At 35.7% G+C, this 27,447-nt stretch overlaps 3 protein-coding genes across 9 annotated transcripts in view; all 3 read left to right on the top strand.

Moving 5' to 3' along the window:
- The window catches only part of LOC125278259 (latent-transforming growth factor beta-binding protein 1), a 45,407-nt gene extending 45,105 nt beyond the window's left edge, over positions 1-302 (top strand). For both annotated transcript variants that reach the window (XM_048207278.1, XM_048207277.1), the window contains exon 22: positions 69-302. The gene's annotated coding sequence lies outside the window, so the exon portion shown is untranslated. The remainder of the gene's footprint in view (positions 1-68) is intronic.
- Positions 303-1,857: 1,555 nt separating this feature from the next.
- On the top strand, positions 1,858-6,378 carry LOC125278260 (adhesion G-protein coupled receptor F1-like). Its single transcript, XM_048207279.1, has 5 exons — positions 1,858-3,705; positions 3,957-3,998; positions 4,097-4,159; positions 4,256-4,319; positions 4,452-6,378. Exons 1-5 carry the CDS (start codon positions 2,299-2,301, stop codon positions 4,535-4,537), a joined length of 1,662 nt encoding a protein of 553 aa, XP_048063236.1. The 5' UTR covers positions 1,858-2,298; the 3' UTR covers positions 4,538-6,378.
- A 3,280-nt stretch (positions 6,379-9,658) lies between these two features.
- LOC125278254 (adhesion G protein-coupled receptor F5-like) lies at positions 9,659-24,651 on the top strand. Of its 6 annotated transcripts, none has more exons than XM_048207267.1 (17): positions 9,659-9,741; positions 12,605-12,705; positions 13,190-13,299; positions 14,121-14,169; positions 18,689-18,798; positions 19,362-19,426; positions 19,545-19,690; positions 19,842-20,036; positions 20,399-20,614; positions 20,728-20,868; positions 20,985-21,160; positions 21,256-21,426; positions 21,598-22,953; positions 23,201-23,242; positions 23,369-23,431; positions 23,525-23,591; positions 24,300-24,651. In XM_048207267.1, exons 2-17 carry the CDS (start codon positions 12,693-12,695, stop codon positions 24,383-24,385), a joined length of 3,006 nt encoding a protein of 1,001 aa, XP_048063224.1. In that variant the 5' UTR covers positions 9,659-9,741; positions 12,605-12,692; the 3' UTR covers positions 24,386-24,651. The 6 variants fall into 6 exon arrangements, with proteins under 6 accessions (XP_048063224.1, XP_048063226.1, XP_048063228.1 ...); XM_048207268.1 differs by lacking the exon at positions 9,659-9,741 and adding an exon at positions 12,177-12,268; XM_048207269.1 differs by lacking the exon at positions 9,659-9,741 and having other exon boundaries at positions 12,164-12,705; positions 20,417-20,614.
- The last annotated feature ends 2,796 nt before the right edge of the window (positions 24,652-27,447 follow it).

The raw sequence follows: 27,447 nt of genomic DNA, 5'->3' as shown, positions 1-27,447 counted from the left end.
CCATTTCAGTTGTGGAAATAACAACTGATTTTCTCTTTTTCTGAAATTCAAATATTTTCTAACTGCAGAATTTAGCTGTAAAAATGACACACTCGGAGATGAAAATGAAAATCAGTTTGTGACGGGACCCTGTGAGAAAAACTGGGATGGCAGTATAATTTATCAATGTACTTCAGGTAAATGGACAGAGTTCAGGAGGAACTGTATACTTCAAGTTATTAGCAACCTTAAAAGGAAGGTTGAGGTAAGCTATTAATCATCTATGCAGTGAATACCTACAAAATAATAAGCTGCTCAAAAAATATTTCTTTATATATATATATATATATATATATATATATACAAGCCCTATTCCAAAAAAGTTGGGACACTGTACAAATTGTGAATAAAAAAGGAATGCAATAATTTACAAATCTCATGAACTTTTTACATTTTATTCACAATAGAATATAGATAATATATCAAATGTTGAAAGTGAGACATTTTGAAATGTCATGCCAAATATTGGCTCATTTTGGATTTCATGAGAGCTACACATTCCAAAAAAGCTGGGACAGGTAGCAATAAGAGGCCGGAAAAGTTAAATGTACATAGGAACAGCTGGAGGACCAATTTGTAACTTATTAGGTCAATTGGCAACATGATTGGGTATAAAAAGAGCCTCTCAGAGTGGCAGTGTCTCTCAGAAGTCAAGATGGGCAGAGGATCACCAATTCCCCCCAATGCTGCGGCGATAGTGGAGCAATATCAGAAAGGAGTTTTTCAGAGAAAAATTGGAAAGAGTTTGAAGTTATCATCATCTACAGTGTATAATATCATCCAAAGATTCAGAGAATCTGGAACAATCTCTGTGCGTAAGGACAGAGATTACTGGATGCCCGTGATACTGGATGCTCGTGATCTTCGGGCCCTTAGACGGCACTGCATCATATACAGGAATGCTACTGTAATGGAAATCACAACATGGGCTCAGGAATATTTCCAGAAAACATTGTCGGTGAACACAATCCACCGTGCCATTTGCTGGCTAAAACTCTATAGGTCAAAAAAGAAGCCATATGTAAACATGATCCAGAAGCGCAGGCATTTTCTCGAGGCCAAGGCTCATTTAAAATGGACTATGGCAAAGTGGAAAACTGTTCTGTGGTCAGACGAATCAAAATTTGTAGTTCTTTTTGGAAAACTGGGACGCCATGTCATCCGGACTAAAGAGGACAAGGACAACCCAAGTTGTTATCAGCGCTCAGTTCAGAAGCCTGCATCTCTGATGGGATGGGGTTGCATGAGTGCGTGTGGCATGGGCAGCTTACACATCTGGAAAGGCACCATCAATGCTGAAAGGTATATCCAAGTTCTAGAACAACATATGCTCCCATCCAGACGTCGTCTCTTTCAGGGAAGACCTTGCATTTTCCAACATGACAATGCCAGACCACATACTGCATCAATTACAACATCATGGCTGCGTAAAAGAAGGATCTGGGTACTGAAATGGCCAGCCTGCAGTCCAGATCTTTCACCCATAGAAAACATGTGGTGCATAACAAAGAGGAAGATGCGACAAAGAAGACCTAAGACAGTTGAGCAACTAGAAGCCTGTATTAGAAAAGAATGGGACAACATTCCTATTCCTAAACTTGAGCAACTTGTCTCCTCAGTCCCCAGACATTTGCAGACTGTTATAAAAAGAAGAGGGGATGCCAGTCAGTGGCTATGTCCCAACTTTTTTGAGTTGTGTTGATGCCATGAAATTTAAAATCAACTTATTTTTCCCTTAAAATTATACATTTTCTCAGTTTAAACATTTGATATGTCATCTATGTTGTATTCTGAATAAAATATTGAAATTTGAAACTTCCACATCATTGCATTCTGTTTTTTATTCACAATTTGTACAGTATCCCAACTTTTTTGGAATCGGGTTTGTTTATAGATATATATATTTATTTGTAATTTAGGTATTGATTGTGGAGCAGATACCAGAGTTTTTGGCTCAGCTCAGTGATGCTACAGTGCAGAATAATCAGGAGATAACACATTCTCCTCTGACTGTCCAAACAATTGTTGGGATACTTGTAAACATTGCTAGTATCTCACAGAACATTATTATCAATAAGCCTGTAATAGAGGTATGTATATTTAAGGTACTGTACATATTGAATGTGTGTTCTACAAAGCTTATGTTTGTTATAGTGACTGAATTTAATACTTATACTGTAGCCTATAACATGAGCAGTTTTTATTTCTTCACATAGTGCCATTCTTTTCAGTTTTACATTCAAGAAAGTCTTTGTGCATATGTACATTATCTTCATTCTCCCATCCTATGAAATGTTTTTACTAAACATGGTTCTATTTCTATTTCATTTCCAGAGTTTCCTTAAAACAGTGGATATCCTTGTTACATATATTGCCGCTGCATCATGGCAAAGTTTGGCGAAAGAAAACACAAGCATTTCACTTCTAAGCGCTATTGATAATATAACAGCCCATCTCTCAAATGGCAATTTTACAATTACTAAAACATCCATTGAGTTGAATAGAGCTGTAATAAAAAACTCATATATCAGGAAATCAACCCTGCCAAACTCAGCTACTGAGATTCTGATACCACAGGTTCTTAAAACAACCTCCTTAACCATTATTGTCTTCACAAATCTTGACAAAGTCTTACCTAGTCGTGATACTATTAATAATAGTAGAAAATCAGATGTGCGCATCAATGGAGATGTGGTTATTGTTAAGGTTAATGAAACGCTTCACAACATTTCTTTTGTGTTTGACATTACTAATCAGTCTTTGGGAAATCCTCAGTGTGTCTTTTGGAACTTCAGTCTTGATGCATGGGATTCCACTGGATGTGAAGTAAAGCCCTCAGTGAATGAAACAGGCAAGATTACATGTGAATGCAACCACACAACCTCTTTTTCAATCCTAATGTCACCGTTTTCCATTGATCACATAGCTTTAGCCTATATAACTTACATTGGTGTAGCTATTTCAATGGCCAGCTTGATTTTGTGCCTCATTATTGAGACTATTGTGTGGAAGTCAGTGACAAGAAATTACACATCCCACATGGGACATGTCTCCATGGTCAACATTGCCGTGTCCCTGCTGATCGCAAACATCTGTTTTATCATTGGAGCCACAATCACAGATCAAGAGCAGCCAACCTCAGTGGGTCGCTGCAGTCCAGTGGTTTTCTTCATGCACTTTTTTTACCTGGCTCTTTTCTTCTGGATCTTAATTTCAGCACTGTTGCTCTTTTACCGGACAGTCATGGTCTTGTCCCAAATGTCAAGGTTCAGAATGATGGCCATTGCCTTCATAGTTGGTTATGGTGCACCTTTGCTCATAGCGGTCATTACTGTTGCGTCGACAGCTGGACCTCAAAATTATGTTTCCAAACAAGCGTGCTGGCTGAACTGGGATGAATCTAAGGCCCTGCTGGCATTTGTGATTCCAGCTCTCACTATTGTAGCCATAAACCTTGTGGTTTTGATTGTGGTTCTGTATAAGATGTTGACGAGAGGAGTTGGTGCTGCAACTCAACCAGATGAGAAACATGCCCTGGTGGTCATTGCCCGATGTGTGGCCATATTGACTCCTATCTTTGGTCTAACATGGGGATTTGGAATTGGAACCATGGTGTCCAGGGACTTAGGCATTCATGTGGTGTTTGCACTCCTCAATTCACTGCAGGTATCACTTTCTGGCTTTGTATTTTGACTTTAATGTGATATTTAGCTTTTTTAAATGCAAACAAAGCAATAATTGTAGTGCAAATAATGATATAATAATAATATTCTGTAATTACAAGAATCCATTTTAAAGTCTCACAAAGATGCAAAATAAGTTATTTCCAGTGTTGTTATGAACATTAAATTAAACAGCATTAAAACAAGTATTATTTACCCCAAATATTTTCTTCATATATTTTAACACTTCTGCAGGGATTTTTTATTTTGGTGTTTGGAACGCTTTTAGACAGCAAGGTATATATTGAATTTTATTGATTTTACAATTTGACAAACCATTTTACAGTCATTCAGTTCTATAGTGCTTTAACCCATTTTCTCACATATGGTTGCAGATCCGTGAGGCACTGGGAGGAAGGCTGTCACTAAGGAACCTAACCAGCTCTATCCATACCAGGGTAAATGCCAACAAAACAATGCATCTGATCCACGAGTTTTTCCTGATGATAGATGTACTCAGTTTACAGCTGATATCTTAAATCTCTACATTACAGAGTACAAGTGCAGGACCATCATCTTCAAGTGGACCAGGTTTCTTTCAAAGGATGCATAGGAGAAGTAAGTTGATAAATTGGTAAATTATTGTATATATATAATATATACATATATAATATATAAACTATTACTATTAAACAGGTCTTAATAAATGTGTATATATTTTAAGTAACATATATAAATAATTATTTGCAGATGTTTACAACTTATCTAGAGCCAGTGTTTTCTCAACTACATCTTCAAACAGCTCCAGTGGCTCAGATACTTTTATGAATGCATAATCGGCTATTATCTAGCCTACTTTATTAACCATGAAACAGCTTTTCCAAAAGAGCTTCCTAAACTGCAAGTATATGTAAACTGCACTGAAGAAATGTAAATGAAAAGAAATGTCATTTTTTTTCTAAAAAAAAAAATATTTATTGGCATTTGTTTGAACATTAAAACAATAAAAAATAAATAAATAAAATAAAAATAAAAACACACACACAGGAAACCTAGAACAAAATTAAAACATAAAATAAAAAAGTAAATACATTTATATACATCACATTCCACTGCCTTTCATTATGTAGTTTAACTTTGCTATTTTACCAGTTATTGGTTGTTTTGCTGGAATACAAGAACTGCATTATATATTGGACATGTCCATTACAAAAGAGAAAATAGGTGGGTAGTTGAATTACCACAGGTTATCTGATCCACTTGGTTGCAGTAGTGTAGAAAAGGAGTCCAAATTTTATAAGTCTTTTAGTTTCCCTTTAACTATATGTCACTTTTTCCAAGGCAAGGTTGTTAGTCATTTCTTTAAACCATTGATTAGGGGAGGGTCCTTGGGTCTCCTTCCATTTTAAAGCAAGAACACGCTTGGCCTGAAGCAAACTAAAATCAACTAATTTGCGCTTCCTTGCATTCACCTCCAAATTTACTGGATATATGAAATAGACAAAATTTGGGAGCAAGAGGGACATTTTCTTCAGTCAATTTACCAATCATAAGAACAACCTCCTTCCAGAATCCTTGAATCTCATTACACTCCCATATACGGTAATAAAGGGTACCAATTTCTTGTTTGCATTTTAAACAACTGTCTGGAATATTGGGATTAAATTGATGTAATTTGACTGATGTAATGTAGGTGCGAAGAAGCCATTTATATTGCAGCAATTTACACCTAGTATTGACACTGTAAACAAGATTCCATCTATTCTTCTTTAGAAATATCTTCCTCAGATTTGTTTCTGAAAACGTATTTATATGACCCAGACTGTAAAGTGTTAAAGAAAATGAAGGAAAATGTTACAAATCCAATAGTTCTAAACATGGTAAGGGTGTGGCATGAAACACAGAGATATTTGAATATCTTGTGTACAAATTCAGTATCTCGTCACTGCCCTATATGGGGAAATGCAAAATTCATTCTGGACAGATGTAGGCTTCAAAGTTTTATTTTGTCATTTCAGAAGTGTTTTATAAATATACTGTACCACCTTTATCCATCTTGGAAAAGGAAGTCACCAAAAATTGTTATAGTTTGGGTCAGATTACACTTTTATATAATATGTTTGTTGAAGGGTCGCATGAGTCTGCAAACTCTCGATTAGAAGCATGGAGGAAGGACCTCAATGAGGAAATATTAATGACTGACTGGAAAGAGGTCTGTAGAGATGCTCAGATGCAAACTGTTAATATAAGATTATAATTGTTACAGTATAATTGGCTAATGCAAGTACTTGTAACTCCAGTATTATTAAATAAATTCAATGAAAATATTACAGACATCTATCCTAAATGCAATTCATGTAAAGGCAATTTCTTTCATTGTGTATGGGAGTGTGAAGAGATCTTAAAATTCTGGAAGGGAGTGCAGATTATGATAGAAAAATTAACCAATGGCACACTTTCTCTTGAACCAAAAATATTTATATTAAATAGTAATCTTAATTTGAGGAGAAGAGAATATGTATTTGTGTATGTATTTGTGAGTGTAAATATGTGTATATGTTGTTTTCCTTTATGTTGATTAATTGTATGTGAATATGTGGATTTATGTCAAAAGTTTGTGTTGTTATAACATGTCTTTGTTTTGTAATCTAAAAAAGCAATAAAAATATTTTTTTTTAAAAGAAAGAAAGAAATAGCTTCCTGAAGATCATTCTTCCAAGCTGTTAAATAAGATAATGAACTCTCTTTTGATCCCTCTAAGAGTATATTATAAAAGAATGACAGATTGCCTTTATCCCTTAAACATTTTAAAGTGTGTTTTTCTATAATTGACAAAGGGGGTTCTGAAAATGTTTTCATTTCAGAATGAATAAAACTCCTTATTTGTAAAAATTAAGGAATATCATATTTTCTCATCAGTTCTTGGAATGACAACAACATTATACCTTCCTCGTATAAATCTTTTACTTGGCTTATTCCCATATAAATCCAATTTTTAAATCACTTTTTTATCACTTCTCCCAGGCACAAAATTTGTATTACCCCAGATTTTGACAAACCTGACAATGTAATTGCTTCATCTAAAAAATTGTGACCTTCATACCATACAGAGATGGTATTCCTAAGAAAAGGATTATGCTTAGTTTTTTTTTTTTGTTTGTTTTTTTTTTTGAGCATTTTAATTGAAGAAGAGTAAAGATACATATGTAATAGAATTGTTATTCCACAGATTTTATATTTAGTTGAGGACAATTTTTATTATAATAATGGTGTGATTGGATGGCTCTAGCCTCTTTGTTTTAAAATAACAATACAATTTTACTGCTTCACAAATAATGAAATGCATCTTCTTTATTTAACATTTACTTTGTAGTTGTTTTCTGCATGGCAGCAAGAACATTGGCCAAGCCACTGCCCCCTCATGGACTGAGGTGCCCCTCAAAAGCAGACAGGGTACTATATATGAGCAGAATGTAGGAAGGATAATAAATGTTTGGATCAAATATGGACAAACCCAACTGTTGGGTTTAAATATGTAAATAAAAAATTTAAACCAACTGTTCGGTTAGTCCATATAAACAACCCAGCATTTGTAAGAGTGTCAGTCAATGGATATTAATAAAAATTTCTTTAATCACTCCAGATCCACTCCAGGGCTTCTATTTCTTGTTCGCTTCACATCCATGCACATGCAGCTAGTGATCCAACACACAAGTTCTCCATCATATACATTTCAGTCTATGATGTAGAAACTCTGAAAACTTGAAGTTTGCATTTAAAAAACAAATAAACAAAATAAAATGTTACTGTTTCACCAATAATGAAATGACTTTTCACATTTATTCATTTTTATAGCTGCAGAATTCTATTTTTAAATGTATTTTATTTTGCATCCTCATGGTATAAGTCACTATTCATTTGAACTTAACGTTTGGTCTTTCCACGCTAAATATCAACCTCATTAGCGTAATAAAACAGTTTCACAATCATGGAAGTACAGACAAATATATTAGGATTACAATGGACTGCAATTAAACTGTACAATTTATGTTGTAGAACAAAATGTGAAACTCTCTTAAAGTAATGTAAACTAGACAGCCTCAAGCGGTGGTGGACAAGAACATTGTAGACTGGGTGTAAGATTTATAGCAGCTCACACTATAATAATAGATCATACTCTTCTGCATCAATGCAAAAGTATGAAGCTGTGGATCATAGTCCAGAAGTTCAAACATTATAAGAAAAACATGCATAAAAAACTGAAAATGTAGTGGTAAAGCACCTGTGAAAATTCAATACAGATTTTTCTTAGATTGAAGAATTCCATGAAATTATCAAAATTTAGAATACAGAATTGAGAATAATTTTTTTAATTGCTATTGCAGATATTGCTTCATTAACAGTCTCTGTTGTAATAAACACCATTCCACAGCAGATTTTAATTTGAGTATGACCACACAGTGTGAATTTTACATATGTCTGCTTCATGTATGTGTTTACACGTTTAGAAGATGATCGTTGCTTGATTAGCCTCTGGTTTGACGTCAATGTAGGTTTCAGCATGTGGTCTAAATACACTGGTAAGAAAAGCATTTCTTGCAGTGCAGTACATTTACTCATTGCGCATATTTTCACAATGCAGAGACCGTGTGCAAGTGTGCCTCGCTCTCACATGCTTTCTGAGAAATTTTTGTGTTGTTTCCTGGGCACAAACCATCATGAGTGCCATCAAAGAGGTGTTTCTCTGGAATGCAGGTCAGTATTATAGAAATCGGTTTAAATGAGGCAAATCTGATAAAAGACATTAAATTAATAACTGAACCCCAGCTGCGACCCCAACCTAATAATTTCCTTTAGGATTTCCCAATGTGGTTGGATCCATTGATGGACTGCATATTCCACCTTCCGAAAATGAAGCTGATTACTGCATGTCAGTAGGAGGTCCATCCACAGTATTGAACCAGTCTTCAATGTCACACACTGTGGGTGTAGATAACCATATACCTGTTGAAAGGATGTTTCCAGTGCCTACATAACCTGCCGGGTAACCCCTGAGAGGGCCTGCCATTATTGTGGCATGTGTTGTTCTCCATAATATTGCCATAACTTGAAGGGAGCAACACCCTGGCCTACAAATACAAGACCCAGAGAAAGCCCCGATCCACCCTGCAGGGGTCGACACCCACCGGCAGAAACATAAATCGGCACTTGTTATGTCAGAGGTGGTGGTGCAGGTCCTCCCCCTAATTTTGCGAGCTTCTGCCTTCTTTCTGTTGGCTGAGGGCAAATGTTCATTTCATTACCCTAATTAAGAAATGTAAGAGGTTGGACTAGAGAACATTTAATTGTGTGAAAACAGCATTAGACCTATGTGGAAAAAGCTGCTGAACACTGAAATAGACACTGAATGATATTTAGTTATTTTAATATATCAAATATTTGTAAAGTCATGTAGCTTCGAGCCTTTTACCGTTAAAGCTTTACCTGATTGAATTATGTTTTCACTTAATTTTATCTACTGACACATTATTTTATGCCCCTGGGATTGCACCTACATAAAAATGAATATTAGGTTTAATAACTTACCGTTCTGCCAGTTTTCACCTTTGATATTATAACAGTGATTAAAAATGTACAAAAAAATAATAATAATAATATTTCATATGCATGCTAATGGTGTAGTTGAAATTTTGTGGTAAATAGATAAAAAATACTTCATATCCCCAAAACACAGTGTAATCTGTATCAAAATGAATTTCAATAAATAAAAATATTGTTAAAAGTCACACATTATTTGTTTTTTGTCACATGTAATATTTATTTATTTATTTATTTTATTTTTTTGGTGAAAATATGACATATTTATGAAAAAAAGAAAAAAAAAACTTCTGAATTCTGCCATCTGCTGGTTAGAAGAAAAAAAAAGTACAATACTGTCGTGACCTGCACCAGCCAGATTTTGTAGGCGGATCATTTGACAAGGAAACTAAATCTCAGACCCTGAGAAACAAGTTCACCAACTCCTTATGGTCGTTTTCAGGTAGGACTAAAAAATCAGCGTGTTTATTCTCCTAAGAATTAAACTGCCTTTTTAAAATACATTCATAGAAAGAAATGCTGACCTTGACTTTGAATTGTACTATTCTATGTTGTACTTCTGAAGGTTTGCTGTGAGTTTGTTATTAATGTAAAAGCATTTGCAATTTGAAATTTTACCTAAATTCAGTTAAGTAAAATTGCAGTTTGTAGTTGACTGTTCTGCAACCAGTGCTTATTTGTGCTTGCAGTTTGTGTCACTGTAATTTATTACGACATAATCCTGTTCTATATTAAGGAAAAAAAATTGTGGGTGTGTGAGAGAGAGATATGTGAAATATGTGATTTACTCCTCATAATGAAGCCCACAAGGCCTTACAATGTTTTTGTTAAAGTGCTGCTCTCGCCTCTGTTAACAAAACAAGGAAATAATAGAGAAAATTAAACTTGTCTAGCAGGTGACCCACATGCAGTCACATTGTTGTGGTGACATGCAAAAAGACATGTTAATAATAACACTCATCAACAGCAGCTGTTACAGTTCCTAGGAGACAAGAACAGTCTAGGCTAAACCGTCCCATTTAAAGGTGCCATAGAATGCTTTTTTACAAGATGTAATATAAGTCTAAGGTGTCCCCTGAATGTGTCTGTGAAGTTTCAGCTCAAAATACCCCATAGATTTTTTTTTATTAATTTTTTTAACTGCCTATTTTGGGGCATCATTATAAATGAGCCGATTCAGCGCGTGTCCCCTTTAAATCCTCACGCTCCCTGCCCCCGAGCTCGCGACTCCATAATACATTGCAAAAACAAAGTTCACACAGCTAATATAACCCTCAAAATGGATCTTAACAAAATGTTCGTCATGCATGCTGTATGCATGCAGCAGATCATGTAAGTATAGTATTTATTTGGATGTTTACATTTGATTCTGAATGAGTTTGAGGCTATGCTCCATGGCTAATGGGCTAAAGCGAACATTACACACTGTTGGAGAGATTTATAAAGAATGAAGTTGTGTTTACGAATTATACAGACTGCAAGTGTTTAATAATGAAAATAACGACATTTCTTTGGTCTCCGTGAATACAGTAAGAAACAATGGTAACTTTAACCACATTTAACAGTACATTAGCAACATGCTAACGAAACATTTAGAAAGACAATTTACAAATATCACTAAAAATATCATGATATCATGGATCATGTCAGTTATTATTGCTCCATTTGCCATTTTTCGCTATTGTTCTTGCTTGCTTACCTGCATAACGTCTGATGATTCAGCTGTGCACAGATCCAGACGTTAATACCGCCTGCCCTTGTTCACTGCCTTGAACATGAGCTGGCATATGCAAATATTAGGGGCGTACATACTAATGATCCCGACTGTTGCGTCACAGTCGGTGTTATGTTGAGATTCGCCTGTTCTTCAGAGGTCTTTTAAACAAATGAGATTTACACAAGAAGGAGGAAACAATGGTGTTTGAGACTCACTGTATGTCATTTCCATGTACTGAACTCTTGTTATTCAACTATGCCAAGATAAATTCAATTTTCAATTCTATGGCACCTTTAACAATGCTCGGCCTGACCTTTGCAGTCTTGCATAGGACCGGTTAGACATTAAGTGTACTGCACTTTTGCATTTTTCAGACCTGGGACAGTCTTGTACACTTGCTTTCTGTTGCATGCACATGCTCTCAAGTGGCCAAGACTGCAAGTGTGGGTATTTAGACAGGCCCTGAAGTGAGCTCTTCCCAACAGTCAAAGCAGCATTACGTCATAAAAGTGTGGACTCAGAGAAAGATCACAAGGGCTTAGGGCTCCATTTAGGACAGGGCCACAGTATCACATGCAAATCGAGTGCCCTTCATTGGTGACAACCAAGTAATGATAGTGTTTGCCTTAAGCATCAGATGTTGTTTTTGACTGCTATTAAATTAAAGTAAAACTAGCCTTTGGCCTCCATAATGCTTAACAACAAGCAAGCTTGTTTGGTGTTGGCATATCATCAAGCACAGTCAGAAATTCCACTAAAATTAATTATAAAAAAAATAGATGAATTTTCCCTGCATGAGTTCTCTTTTTATATTTTATAACATAATATAGCTAAGCAATATCACATAAGCAAGAGTAGTTTTTTTCTGATTATCAGCATGACTGCAAATATGATAATTATGTTACACAGCAGTTCAGTAAACAAGAATATCAGTGACAATTTTTTAGACACACTATTGTCCATTTTGACTTGTTTTAGACTGTTCCAAACAGAATAGTTGTGTTTTCGAAAATTACACAACAGTGTTTTATTACTGAATGAATCCGTGTTTTTGAACTAATTGTTTCAGTCAGTGATTCAGTGACCCATTAATGCAGACAGTGCATGCTTCTCAAAACTTTTTTCGTTCCCTCGTTCCACCCTCCTCCAGCCCATGACCTGAAAACCAATCAAACTCAGGACATCTCGATTCTCTAATTGCACCGTGAGGAGTGAGGAAGCTTCCAGAGGAACTATGAGCAATGATGTGCAGGTGTATCCTATACAGAATTGTTTATTGTCAAAAAACCTGATGCATGTATAAATTCTCCAAATCCCTTGAACCCAGATGATGATGCTTTGAAGTGACGTTTGAGTGATCAAAAACATTCCAATATACAAATAAGATTATGACTTCCTCCATCCTCAAAAATGCCTCTGGAAATACACTTTTTGCCTGTTCTTGATAGCCTTTATGCAAAAAGAGTGAAAGCTCTTTTTGTGAATTGGTCATTTTCTATTGATTATATGATGTTTTATTAACAAAGTGTTGATCTGATCTATCCAATCAGCACGAGAGGAAGTTCCCTGACAGTTTTCTGATTTACAGATGGAAGGTGCCTGGATGAGCCGTACCTGAATAATTGTTCTGAAGAAATACGTTGATGTGATTTGACTGACATACATCAGTGAAAAACATGGCTGGACAAGGTACAATTGACCACAAATTAATTTTGGATCACTGTGTTTGTCGGGAGCTCCACAAGGTCAATATTCATGGTTGAGCCAGTGCCAAACATTGTTTTCAAACATTGGTTTTGAGCCATGTGGCTCAAAAGTGGCTCGAAACAACACCTGAAAGTGATCAAACAGTGCATTGGCCGGTTTGAATTAGATCAAAGACACAGTACTATAAAACCTCTGCTGCACGCAGACCTCGTGTGCAGACAGACAGAAGCCCAATGATAATTAATTGGATTCGGAAATTTAATTACAAATATAGGTTCTAATCATCCATTAAAAAGGGCAATTCAATAAACCATTTGCATTTGCATATCCTGATATGTGCGTGAAAAATTACACACATTTAAATACCTTTTTTTAACGCAATGTTTATACATCAGGCCCCAGGTGTCTCAATTTATTTGTCCATGAATGTTCATGTGTTTATATGTATAATTTCTCAATTTCTCAGATACTGGACATATATTAAAGTTCTCCACAGGAATCATTATGGCTTTCCTGCTGACCCATGAATGTGCTGTGGAAACATTTGATTTTCCAGAAACAAGTATAGATACAGAGGTAGGGGAATGTTTATTTATACTGCAGGAACATAAACACAAATTATAAAATATGAAAAACAACAGATTTCTTTTATTCCTAGATAAAAGAAGAAATATTCATTTTCATTTAGAATTAAATAGCACATTTAAAATGTTTAACATGGTATAGAATAGGTCTATAGTAAAGTATAGTATTAGACTGGGTAAACCCAGCCTGATCTGCCGGCGATTTGATTTCGCCCGGCAACTCAGTCTGGAAACCCGTACATTCATTTCTACTGTGTCTGTTACACTTTTTGCGGGAACCAATCACAGACTGGCTCATCCACCTTGCTCGCTATTGGCTGGTATAACCCGATGGCAATTCCTTTTAACATCTCGACGATGCTGAATGACTTCTTTAGTTTAGCAAACAAATCGCTCGAGTGGGTGTAAATACCACTCATTTTCATGTTTTTTTTTTTTTTTTTTTTTTGCACAACCTGCAAAAATCGCTCGATGCCATTGCTGCTTCTGCAAACCGCTGATCAATGCTACAAACCAATACAAACTAAATATAAACTAAACCTGTCTGGAGCTGTCACGTCGCTCTGCAAAGTACATCACCAGGATCGTTGATTGCGTGAATAATGCTCGTTGATCACGCCTCTTGTGCAGTAGAAAAGTATAGCAAACTCCCCAGACCAATGTTCAATTTTAAATTGAGCTTGGTGTGGTGATAACCAGACAAGTATAGTATAGTATTATAGTATAATAAAGTATAGTATGGCACCCTGATCACATAACCAACTAACATGATAAAAAATAAATGAATGTATTTCTGTTATTTTATTTTTCCAGCTTAGCTACATAGATGGGCAACTGCATCATAGAATACGAAGAAGTGCAGGTCTGATTCACGGTTTTGTCTTCTGCTTATACACACTGCCATAATAATTGTTTAATGTTATTTATAGAAAAATCAAGGTACATTAACTTAATATTTGTGATTTTGTCTGTCTATGATTTTGCCTTGTTTTTTTTTTTTTAATTGAAGAGTACAGACCTTCTGCTGGCATGATTATTAAAATCACATTAATTTCCTATATTACAATATGCTGCTGCTATGGAGAGGAGACAAACTAGTGGTGTTAGTAAAAAAAAAAACACTGTCCGATGATTCAAAATGTAAAAAAAAAAAAAAATCACACCCACTGAATCTACTCAAATTGCAATGCGCTGCAACAAACTGCAGTCATGCAGGACGGCATACTGCTGTTCAAAATAAACCAGTCTCTCATTCTCTCAATCACAAGTTCATTCAACTGATACTGGACAAGTTATTTTCTACAAAATCATCTAGCAACAGACAAATATAACGGCTCAGCTTGTTTATCGGTGGGGCAATGCTTTTTTTTACCTCCTCAAGTATTTCCAACTTGGATGGGGATCTATTACAGTTTGCAGCTTCTATTCAAACCTTTAAAGAAAGAACACAATTGCACAGGATTGCTTATAGAAAAGTACACTAGAGGACAACCAAGAGAACTGGTTAAAAGCTGCCAGAACAAGGATTCAGAAAAGCCAAGAATTTGTTGAAGGAACACTTTGGTCATCAGTTGAAAATTACAGCAGCCTACATGAAAAAGGCTTTGAATTGGCCTGCAATAAAACCTGATGACATCAGTGGTTTGTAAGCATATGCTTTGTTTCTGAGAGGTAACTGCAATGTGATGGTAAACTTTATGGATGAGATTAATGTTTCATCGAACCTTAAGAACATCACGGTGAAACTCTTACCAACTCAGGGAAAAATGAAAAACCACAGCTTGTGAGATACAAGATGGAATAGTTGTAGCGTCAAGTTTACAGACATGATGGACTTGATCGAGCTTCAGGTTAAGATTTTCATGGATCCTCTCTTTGGAGATATTAAAGATACACAACCACCCATATCCCATTGAATCAAAGTCAATTCTGTACCTTACAGTAGTAGAGGGAAAAGTTCAGCTACAGTGGCTATAGTCAATACTGTTGAAGGTTTTCAGCCTTCAAAGTCCATCCATCACAGCACAGCACAGTTTTTCATCTTCATCTCAAAGAAAATCCTGTTTTGGAATAATGTCCTCTGATTCAGAAAATGACTCACAGACAAAAGACTGAATTTTTGAAGACTAATGCAAGATGCTGACAGGGGCAACACACTGATCTAACAAAAGCCAACAAACCTGTTTGTTTGCGTATGTCTGTGCGGTGTGAAATTGAAGTGGACTTTTCTTATGTCTGGAAAATGAAAACAAAAAGGTGAGACTTTCCTTCATGCTTGAAAATGTTAGAGTTGCTCCTTTAAAACAAAAAACCAAACCAATACGTGAACTTGAAGCTGCTGTTTTAGCAGTCAGAATTGACAAGATGCTCAAGAAGAAACTGGGTTTGGACAAGTCATTGTTTTGGACAGACAGCCAAACTTTATTGAAATACACTGCCAATGATACCAAGAGGTTTCATACATTTGTGGCAAACAAAGTGTCAGTCATCAGGGATGCAACAGACATTGTACAATGGAGACATATTGGAACAGAATTAAATCCTGTTGATGATGCCTTTAGAGGCATGCCCATTACAAACTTCCCAACAGATGGATACAATTATTGGAATATCTCAACATGAAGCATTCAAACAGGAAATTTCTTCCTTGCAAAGTGGCGTAAAAAGGAGTAGAGCCCCACATCCCAGATCGTTGGGTGGTGCAAATCAGGCTCAAAAGCTGCCTTAAAATCTTCAAGTGTGTGGCCAGCCTTAGAATGGGTGGAAGAAACGAAACCACATGTTGTCAACATTACAAAAAACATAATTGGATTATTAATGCAAATACTGCTTGTAGAAAGGTAATCTCTGAATGTGTTGTCAATGTTTTAAGGCAATATTGGAGAACAAAAAATGGCTTACCAAAGCAAAGAATCATGCCAGATTTGCCTCCTTTTACCAATACCAGTGTGGACTACTTTGGACCTATTGATATGAAATGTCAGAGTGATGTGAAAATATATGGAGTTATGTTTACCTGCATGATCAGTTGTGCAATACACCTTAAAGTAGCCTACTCTTTGGATACAAATTCCTGCATAAATTGCATTCACCATTTCATGTGTTGTTGTGGGCAAGTATTGCATTTAAGATATGATAAAGGCACAAATTTTATTGGAGCAGAAAGGAGCTTAAGAATGCTTTGAAGACATTGGATCATGATAAAATCCAGCATACCTTCCTACTGTTACGTGTAGATGGTGCAGAGACGAGGCAGATACGGATTTCCACAATATAAGAAGTACTTTTAATAAACATGAGCAAAGAACACCAAACTAACACTTAACACAACAGAGAACGGACGAGGAGTGAAGGGAGTGAGTGCAATATAAGGGGAGTGCTGACAATAGAGTCCAGGTGCAGGTGATGAGTGATGATGAGGAGCTGACGAGGGAAGTGAGTGCAGGTGTGGAGAACAGGAGGATCTTGGGAAATGGAGTCCAGGGGAACAAGGGATCCGTGACACCTACCAGATGGAATTAAATTGGTCCTTTAATCCCCCTTCTGGATCAAATAAAGGTGGGTGGGAAAGGCTCATTCATCTTGTAAAGAAAGTGATGTACTCCACTCTTTGACAACAATGCTTGGATGATGAGAGTTTTCAGACTATTCTTTGTGAAGCTGAAGCTATTCTTAATGACCACCCTATAACAAAGCTTTATGATGATTCAAACGACTTGGAAGCTCTCACACCCTTTCATATTTAGCAGTTAAAATCAAAAAATCACTTTTTCAACCAGGACTTTTTCAAAAAAGCGATTTGTATGTCAGACATAGAAGTCCAATATCTGTCTGATCTCTTTTGGAAAAGCTGGATAAGGGAGTATCTTTCATTGCTTCAGGATTGTCACATAGAAAATTTGCTGTTGTTGATATAGTGGTCATCATGGATCCAGCTGATCCACGTGGTTCCTGGTCATTAGCAAAATCACTCGTGATCACTAACATATCCGGACAAAAGGGGATTTGTTCAGTCTGTGCGGTTGAAGACAAAAAGAGGATTACTGGATAGACATGTTTCCAAAATCTGCCTGTTGTTTGAAGATACAAAGGACTGGCTTCTACTTGCTTTTGGCTTTTTTGAATAATTAATCATTTGAGATAATTGTAGTTACACACCAACAAGTATGGGGCTGGTGTGTAGGAGCCAGTGTTAATGTAAATGTATTTCGGACTGTCACCAGGTGGGGGCAGTATGTGCACAGAGGGATTTTAAACAGGTGTTTCTTACATGTAGAGTTAGAAGGCTTGATGGAGGGAATGCATGTTTTTAGCCACATACACACTCAAAGCCACAAGTTGGATGTCCATCATCACCAACAAAGTAAATAAAGAAGTGTTTTGCATTATGTTCATTGGTGTGAAGTCACCATTATGTTCATTGGTGACTGGACATTGGTGTGCGTAAAGCATGCAAATAGGAGCTGCTGTAACAATCATGAAACATTATGCATGCTGACTGAGCTGTCTGATTTTAAGGTCCCACTGGCATTTGTGATTCCAGCTCTCTGTATTGTAGCAAACCTTGTGGTTTTGATTGTGGTTCTGTATAAGATGTTGAGGAGAAGAGTTGGTGCCACAACTCAGTCAGATGAGAAACATGCTGTGGTGGTCAATGGTCTGATGTGTGGCTATATTAACTGTGTTTCCACTGTCGGGCCAAAAAAGCGAGCATGCTAGTGCATACCAGTCACGTTTCCACTGTCACTTCCAGGGCTTGATTGGGCCTCATCAACTTCTTCAGGGCGAATGGCCATGTTTTGTTTTGTTTTTTTTGTTTTTTTGCCTGACGAATACCTTGGACTAACGATACACAACTAGGAACAAACGAGGGTCCCTTTTTCAAAATAGGTTCTTCTTCTTTTTTCAAAACTTTATCAATCAACTTAAAGATCAAGTCCTCATCTGACTTCTCTTGCGGGTATAATATTGATCTCAAACCTCCACCACACTTGCCCCGTTTTTTCCTTCTCTGTGTCATAAATTAATTGGATGTTGGCTTCCTGAATCCATAGATGTTCCTTGACATAAAAAATCTGAATCAGATGGAAAATCAGATACCGTTAAGCCCAAGGTCTTTCTGCTATGTTGAAAGTGAAATTGTTTCTAGTGTGTTTGGCAATCTGATTTTAGCCGAGGATAAACAGTCTCATTCTTATAATCCAAAGTGTCTCATCTGAATTTTTTAATTACTAGGCTGCAGGTTTACAGAGATTCTTGGTTCTCTGCTCATGTGTTTTTGAATCCACCACCATTAGTTTGTCCTGCTGCATAATTATGGTGAGTAAATGGTAAAAGTGACTTAAACATATGAATAAATGAACTTTTTTTGTCTTGTTTAGTTTTGTTCACAGTTAAAATGTCAATGAGAATAGAAGAAGATTTTGATACCAGTCTGAACGACCCCACTAATGAGAAGTACCAACGCTATGCTAAAGAAATTCAGTCAGCGGTGAGTGTTTCATATATTGTGTATAAAATATATTGATTGTTCATGCTTAATTACAGTTGAATAAAATTTAATATAAAATCATTCCAAAAATACTGTGAAGAATTCCAGTTCAGTTTGAACTTTTGGCCTCTAGAGGGCATGATGATTAATGCAAGGTTTATAATAGAGTAATATAGAGTACTTTTGAGTACTTTTTAGGCAAATATGTTAATTCATTTAACATTTCTTCCATTTCATGTTACTACAAATGTAAATCATGGTTTAATTAGTGAGAGTATTGAAACAGAGATTTTTTTCTGATTATACTTCAATAATTGTCATGCTTAATCACATTAGGTACTTAATCAACTGTCCATATGACATAAAGATATCTGTTTAATGACAGGAGAGCAGCCCAAAAAATGATCATTTTCTGTATGCTCAGGTTTAGTCTATATATCTCTGGTCCTTGCCACAGAGAAATTTCATCTTAAAGACACATACTCTTATTTAATTAATTTTTTTATTAGAGGTACAGTACCAGGTGCACTTCCTAATGTACAGTGGTTACTCTTACTTTACAGGTTGAAGACAAATACCAAACTGTGTCAACCTTCAAAAAAGGTTCAGTAAAAGTAACTGGCTTCAGGTAAGGTCCAAAATCTATACTTTCACTCAAAAGGTCTATTTTGGTTTTTACTGCTTGTTGTAATATACTGTAATATACAGTGTCTTCTTATTGTTGTGGATTGTGTGTTGCTCCAAAGGCCTGGTAGCATTATAGCAGACTATGAAATTAAGACAACAACCAACAGCCCCAGCAACTCTGAATTTGTAGAGGCAAACAATAAGGTTGCCAACACTCTCACGTCCATGGGATTTCCTGTAGCTGGGAATGCTTTTGCTGAAAGTGGTAAGGGTCTGCATCTAATCTTAACTTTTTTTTCTATCATTTTTATATTTTGTATAAGCATGATTATTCCTTGTAGAAATGTTGAAAAGGCCCATAAACCTTCAATGAAAATGGGAAAAATAAAAAAACGGTTTATGGATTTTACTTTCAGAACAAGCAACTCTTTCCACTGCAACAAAATGGTATCCTCTGCAAGATATGACACTCAAATGTAAAATCCCAGATTCTGTTGTTGGTGAAATGAGTTGGACAGTGAATGACCAAGTTATAGTACAGAACAGAAAATACTCCTTTTCAGAAGGTGGTACAATTCTCACTGTGAAAAGCGTCACTGAGAAAGACAAAGGTGAGTCACATGTATCTTTGCTCTATTAATAATATCTTACATGTTAACTGTTCCTAGGTCAAGCTAACAACAGATAACACAAGTAAACACAACATGCAGTTTTTAAATGAAGGTTTTTATTATGAAGGGAAAATAAAATCCAAACCCACATGGCCCTGTGTTAAAATAACTTAACTCTGGTTTATCAAAAAGTAAAAAATCAGGAAGGGGGCAAACACTTATTCACACCACTGTAAATGTTATTCCTGCAAGGAAAATGAAATGTTAGTTATGATTAATTAAAAAATTCCATCACAATATATATATATATATATATATATATATATATATATATATATATATATAATTTAAAAAAAAAAAAGTTTTTTTTTTACTTGCAGGTAGATATGCATGTAAAAAAGCAAGGGCCATACCTTACATTCAATGGCAAGATATAGATATTGAACCACTTCCCAATATCATAGTGGGTAAAAACGAAAGACAGTTTCAGTGTATGGATCAGACGGTGGAACTGACATGCTGTGAAACAAAATATGATGTTGAGTGGAGTCCTCCTGGTGATGAACCGACACTTCCAGGTTGTACTTACAGACAGACAATATATTCTTAGTGACAAGTTTTGTTGAATTCACCATGTTTTAGTTTTGTTTTGTTTTTTTCAATAATTCTATTTACCTTTTTATGGAATCAGTCAAGGGATGCATCACACTAAAGCATAACATCAGGAGTGCAGATTGTAGTAGTAAAACCTTTACATGCCAACTCAAGATCTCAGAACTGCAGCGCTTGTCTTATGCCCAGAGGACAGTCATTATTAATAAAGTCAATCAAGGTAAACCTTCAGTTTTTCATCCTTTGATGCAGCAGAATGTTCTTCTGTTTCAGCTGTCTGAAAGAAATAAATGTTTTTCTGTTTTTTGTTTTTGAAACTCAAAATATTTATTCTAGTAATGACCTGTAAAAATGACACGCTTGGAGATGGGAAAGAAGGTGAAGTTTTGACAGGACCCTGTGAAAAAGGCAAGGAAGGCACCATTACCTATCAGTGTACATTAGGTTCATGGAGGGAAATTAACAGGGACTGTATACTTCAAGTTATCAAAGACATTGAAAAGCAAGTTGAGGTAATATTCATTTTCTATGTATTGGTGAAAAAAAAAAGTAATGTGCATTTAAAATATTTCTGATATTTACGTTTCTTCTTTTCTGTGTTATTTAGGTCTTGGCTCCACAGGACATCCCAAAGGTTGTGGCTCAGCTCAGTACTGCTACAGTGCAGAATAATCAGGAGATAACACAGTCTTCCGTGACTGTCCAAACAATTGTTGAGATACTTGTAAAAATCGCTGGTACAGCACAAACCATTATCATCGATGAGTCTGTGATGAAGGTTTGTACATTATGTATGCGTGAAATTGACATCAGTCAATTGTGGCTTATCAAAACTTTTTATCATGCTAAAATATTAATTTTGTACATACAGTAATCTTCATTATCCCCTTTATTATCCTTTTAATTAAAAATTGTTTGTACTAAACATGATTTTCTGTTTCATTTCCAGTCTTTCCTTCAAACTGTGGATATCCTTGTTTCGGACTTAGCTATTAACTCATGGAACAATTTGAACAATAACAGCAGGACAGATGACACCAGCACTGCACTTCTGACCGCTATTGAGAGTATAAGTGACCGTCTCACAGATGGCAATTTTACGATTAATGAAAAATCTATTGAGTTGAATAGAACTGTAGCAGACAGATATAGTGGAATATCAAACCTGCCAAACTCATCCACTGAGATCCTGATACCACAGATTTCTAAACCCACACCCATAACCATCATAGTCTTCACAACTCTTGACAATGTTCTACCTACTCGTGATACTAGTAATAAAAATGACAATAATACAGATGTGCGGATCAATGGAGATGTGGTTGTTGTTAAGGTGAACCAAAAAATTAACAGCATTTCTTTTGCATTTGACATTACTAATCAGTCTTTGGGAAATCCTCAGTGTGTCTTTTGGAACTTCAAACTTGATGCATGGGATTCCACTGGATGTGAAGTAAAACCCTATATCAGAAAAGGGAACGAAACTGGCAAGATTACATGTGAATGCGACCACACAACCTCTTTTTCAATCCTAATGTCACCGTTTTCCCTTTATCACAAAGCCTTGGCCTATATAACTTACATTGGTGTAGCTATTTCAATGGCCAGCTTGATTTTGTGCCTCATTATTGAGATTATCGTGTGGAAGTCCATGACAAGAAATGACACATCCTACATGCGACACGTGTCCATAGTCAACATTGCCGTGTCCCTGCTGATTGCAAACATCTGTTTCATCATTGGAGCCGCAATCACAGAACAAGAGCAGCCAACCTCAGTGGGTCGCTGCAGTCCAGTGGTTTTCTTCATGCACTTCTTTTACCTGGCACTTTTCTTCTGGATGTTAATTTCAGCGCTGTTTCTCTTTTACCATACAGTCATGGTCTTGTCCCAAATGTCAAGGGCCAAAATGATGGCCATTGCTTTCATAGTCGGTTATGGTGCACCTTTGCTCATAGCGGTCATTACAGTTGCATCGACAGCTGGATCTCAGAATTATGTCACGAAACAAGATGCATGCTGGCTGAACTGGTTGGAATCTAAGGCCCTGCTGGCATTTGTGATTCCAGCTCTCACTATTGTAGCCATAAACCTTGTGGTTTTGATTGTGGTTCTGTGTAAGATGTTGAGGAGAGGAGTTGGTGCCGCAACTCAACCAGATAAGAAACATGCCCTGGTGGTCACTGCCCGATGTGTGGCCATATTGACTCCTATCTTTGGTCTAACATGGGGATTTGGAATTGGAGCCATGTTTTCACGTGACTTGGGTGTTCATATGGTGTTTACGATCCTCAATTCACTGCAGGTATCACTTTCTGTCTTTCTGTTTTAACTTTATAGGTTATATTTAGCTTTTTTTAAAAATGCAAACTATAAAGCATTAATTATAACACAAATAATGCAACAATTATAATCTGCAATTTCAACAATCAATTTTAAAGCCTCACAAAGATATTTGTTATTTCTAATGTTGTTATGAATATGAAATTGCATTGCAAGTATTATTTAAACATTAGTAACATTTTCATCATATATTTGTAACACTTCTACAGGGATTTTTTATTTTGGTGTTTGGAACGCTTTTAGACAGCAAGGTATGAACTGATTTTCATCATTGTGCAATTTGATGTGTAAAATTGTGTCAATCATTCTTAAAATGATCTTAGAGTCATTCAGTTCTACTGTAGTGCGTTAACCCATTTTCTCACATATGGTTGCAGATCCGTGAGGCACTGGGAGGAAGGCTGTCACTAAGGAACCTTACCAGCTCTATCCATACCAGGGTAAATGCCAACAAAATGCATCTGATCCATGAGTTTTTCCTAATGATAGCTGTACTCAGTTAACACCTGATATGTTAAATCTCTGAATTACAGAGTACTAGTGCAGGACCATCATCTTCAAGCGGACTGGGTTTCTTTCATCAAAGGATGCATAGGAGAAGTAAGTTGATAGATTGATAAATTATGAACTGTTACTATTAAGCAAGTCTTAAAGGGTTAGTTCACCCAAAAATGAAATTTCTGTCATTAATTACTCACCCTTATATCGTTCCACACCGTAAGACCTTTGATCATCTTCAGAACACAAGTTAAGATATTTTGTTGAAATCCAAGAGGTTTTTTTATCCTTCATTGAAAGCAATGAAATTACCACATTGTACAGAAAAATTTTAAAGACATCGTTGTTCAAACTTAATGTTATGAAGCGACATAAATACTTTTTGTGTGCAAAAACAAAACAAAAATAACGACTTGTTCAACAATTTTTAATTTCCTGCGTCAGCATCACTCATGCCTCGTGCTGCTCACATGAAGATGCTTTTGGATACAAAGAGTATTCTTGTCACTTCATAACGTTAAGGTTGAACCACTGTAGTCACGTTGACTATTTTAACAATGTTTTTACTTTTCTGGACATTGAATTTGGTAATTTTGTTGCTTTCAATGGAGGAAAAAAAAACCCTCTCAGATTTCATCAAAATATCTTAATTTGTGTTCCGAAGATAAACAAAGGTCTTACAGGTGTGGAACGACATGAGGGTGAGTACTTAATGACAGAAATTTCATTTTTGGGTGAACTAACCCTCTAATATAACCCTTTAAATGTGTGCATATATATTTTATGTAACATACAAATAATTATTTGCAGATGTGAACAACTTATCTAGAGCCAGCTTTTTCTCAACTGCATCTTCAGACTGCTCCAGTGGCTCAGATACATTCATGAATGCATAATCAACTATTAACTATAGTCTTTATTAACAATGAAACAGCTTTTCCAAAAGCATTTCCTAGACTGCAAGTATATGTAAACTGCATTGATGAAATGTACAGATTTTATATTTAATTAAGGAAACAATTATATTATACTAATGGTGTAATTGGATGGTTCTAGCCTCTAGAGATTTGCTGTCCAGTTGGTGTCATTACATTTATTATGGTGGTCTTATTTATTTATTTATTTTTAAAAAATAAAATATTATATTTTACTGCTTCACCAATAATGAAATGTCTCTTTATTTAACGCAGAGTTGGCTATGTTGGCCAAGCCATTGTCCTTTTCCTATCATGGGCTGAGGTGTCTTTCAAAAGCAGGCAGGTACTATATATGAGAAGAATGGAGGAAAGATGTCAATCAATGGATATCAATAAAACTGTCTTTAAAGGGTTAGTTCACCCAAAAATTAAAATTATCCCATGATTTACTCACCCTCAAGCCATCCTAGGTGTATATGACTACCTTCTTTCAGATTAACACAATCAGTGATATTTTTAAAAATATCCTTAGTCCTTCAAGGTTTATAATGGTTGTGAATGGGGGGGCTGCATTTAGAAATCAAAGTAATCAAAGTAATGCATACGTCTCCATTGGGTTAACAAAGGCCTTTAGAAGCAAAGTGATGGGTTTTTGAAAGAAAAATATCCATATTTAAAACTTTATAAATTCAAATAACTAGCTTCCGGTGGACGACCGTACGCATACTGTGCATGACGACTTGGGCAACTTTAATGATTTATTAACCCACTGAAGCTGTATGGATTACTTTATGGATGGATGCTTTTTTTTTTTTTTCAAAAATTATTTGAGCTTAACATTTGGGCCTGCACAACCTCTTTCCACTGCTAAAGATCAACCTCATTAGTTTAAGAACAGTTACACAATGCATGGAAGTACAGACAAATATATTAGGACTACAATGCATCATCTGTGCTCAATTTATGTTGTAGAACAAAATGTGAAACTCTCTTAAAGTAAACTAGACAGCCTCAAGCAGTTGTAGACAGACTCAGTGTAGACAGGGTGTAAGAATTATAGTAGCTCAGACTATAATAATAGATTATACTCTTCTGCATCAATGCAAAATTATATCATTTTTTAAACTGTACCTGTGGATCATAGCCCAGAAGGTCAAACGCTGTGAGAAAAATAAAATGTAAAAAAAGACTCTGGTAAAGCACCTGTGAAAATTCAATACAGACTTTTCTTAGAGTAAAGAATTCCATGAAATTGTCAAAATTTAGAATACAGAATTGTGAATATTTCTGTTAAAGGGTTAGTTCACTCAAAAATGAAAATTCTGTCATTTATTACTCACCCTCATGCCGTTCCACACCCGTAAGACTTTCGTTAATCTTCGGAACACAAATTAAGATATTTTAGTTGAAATCCGATGGCTCCGTGAGGCCTTCATAGAGAACAATGACATTTCCTCTCTCAAGATGCATTAATGTGCTAAAAATATATTTAAATCAGTTCATGTAAGTACAGTGGTTCAATATTAATATTATAAAGCGATGAGAATATTTTTGGAGCGCCAAAAAAATAACGACTTATATAGTGATGGCCGATTTCAAAACACTGCTTCATGAAGCATCGGAGCATAATGAATCAGTGTATCGAATCATGATTCAGATCGCGTGTCAAACCGCCAAACTGCTGAAATCACGTGACTTTGGTGCTCCGAACAGCAGATTCGACACGCTGATTCATTATGCTCCGAATCTTCCTGAAGCAGTGTTTTGAAATCTGCCATCACTAAATAAGCCGTTATTTTGTTGTTGTTTTTTTTGGAGCACCAAAAATATTCTCGTCGCTTTAATATTGAACCACTGTACTCACATGAAATGATTTAAATATGTTTTTAGTACATTAATGCATCTTGAGAGAGGAAATGTCATTGCTCCCTATGCAGGCCTCACGGAGCCATCGGATTTCAACTAAAATATCTTAATTTGTGTTCCGAAGATTAATGAAGGTTTTACGGGTGTGGAACGGCATGAGGGTGAGTAATAAATGACAGAATTTTCATTTTTGGGTGAACTAACCCTTTAAGTGCTTATATAATTATTTTAATTAAAGAATTTGAATTTACTATTGGTTAATTACTTCCTTGACAGTCTCTGTTGTAACAAACACCACTCCACAGCAGATTTTAATTTGAATATGACCACAAAATGTGAATTTTGCATATGTTTGCTGTGTGCCGTTCATGTATGTGTTTACACGTTTAGAAGATAATCATTGCTGGTTTGACGTCAATGTGGGTTTCAGCATGTGGTCAAAATACACTGGTAAGGATGTAAAATGTGGTGCTTCAGGTTCATTTATTGTGTCTGTGATGCACCTAATGAAACCATTTCCAAAGGAACTTCTTTTCAAAACACTCCCCCTCATAATCTGAGTGCTAAAGTTGACTTCTGTACAAGCTCTCTTCTTATTCTTTAATGTACAAGCTATTGCTATAGTAAAAGCTGAGAGTAAAAACAGAAAAGAGACTCATATTAAAATGAGTAAATGAAGTGTTCATAGGAAAGCAGATATTGTCATTTATCTTTCTCACCTCAGAGTGTTGCAGCTTTTAATAGAATGCTACTTTGTCTTTCAATATTATAAATAGAGCAGGAATAGAACAGAATAGAAATAAAATAACAATAGAAAATATATGAATGATTTTGCCTGCTTTCGTCAATGGAATTATTAACCTTCATGGGCATGTTTCCTCATTTTGAATGAGCATGCAAAACAGATCCATTTCCATGGATGCTTATTTAACAAACAAATACTTATAAAGAAAACAAGACACTAATTTGCAAGTGTGTTCCCTAACAATTAATCTTTTTAAAACCTTGACATTTATTAAACTAAATTTATATAATTATGTTGAAATTCTGATGAAAACATATATACAAATTAATAGAGGTACTTTTAATATTATGCTTTTAATTAACTTATAATCATTATACACTTTTAATCTGTCTTTTAATAACATTATGCAACTGTCAAGATTCATGTTTTT

Source organism: Megalobrama amblycephala, linkage group LG11, assembly GCF_018812025.1.
Source record: "Megalobrama amblycephala isolate DHTTF-2021 linkage group LG11, ASM1881202v1, whole genome shotgun sequence".
In the NCBI taxonomy this organism is placed as follows: domain Eukaryota; kingdom Metazoa; phylum Chordata; class Actinopteri; order Cypriniformes; family Xenocyprididae; genus Megalobrama; species Megalobrama amblycephala.
The sequence above is the reverse complement of the archived record's forward strand: the minus strand, read 5'-3'. Positions and strand labels throughout refer to the sequence as shown.

Bases quoted from the DNA above. Each gene is read 5' to 3' on its own strand.
- LOC125278254 (XM_048207267.1), top strand. The intron at 14,170-18,688 runs GTCTGATTCACG...TGTCTTGTTTAG, and splicing joins TAGAATACGAAGAAGTGCAG to TTTTGTTCACAGTTAAAATG. The intron at 20,037-20,398 runs GTGAGTCACATG...AAAAAAAAAAAG, and splicing joins CGTCACTGAGAAAGACAAAG to TTTTTTTTTTACTTGCAGGT.
- LOC125278260 (XM_048207279.1), top strand. From the start codon at position 2,299: ATGTACATTATCTTCATTCTCCCATCCTATGAAATGTTTTTACTAAAC. The intron at 3,999-4,096 runs GTATATATTGAA...ATATGGTTGCAG, and splicing joins GAACGCTTTTAGACAGCAAG to ATCCGTGAGGCACTGGGAGG. The intron at 4,320-4,451 runs GTAAGTTGATAA...AATTATTTGCAG, and splicing joins TCAAAGGATGCATAGGAGAA to ATGTTTACAACTTATCTAGA.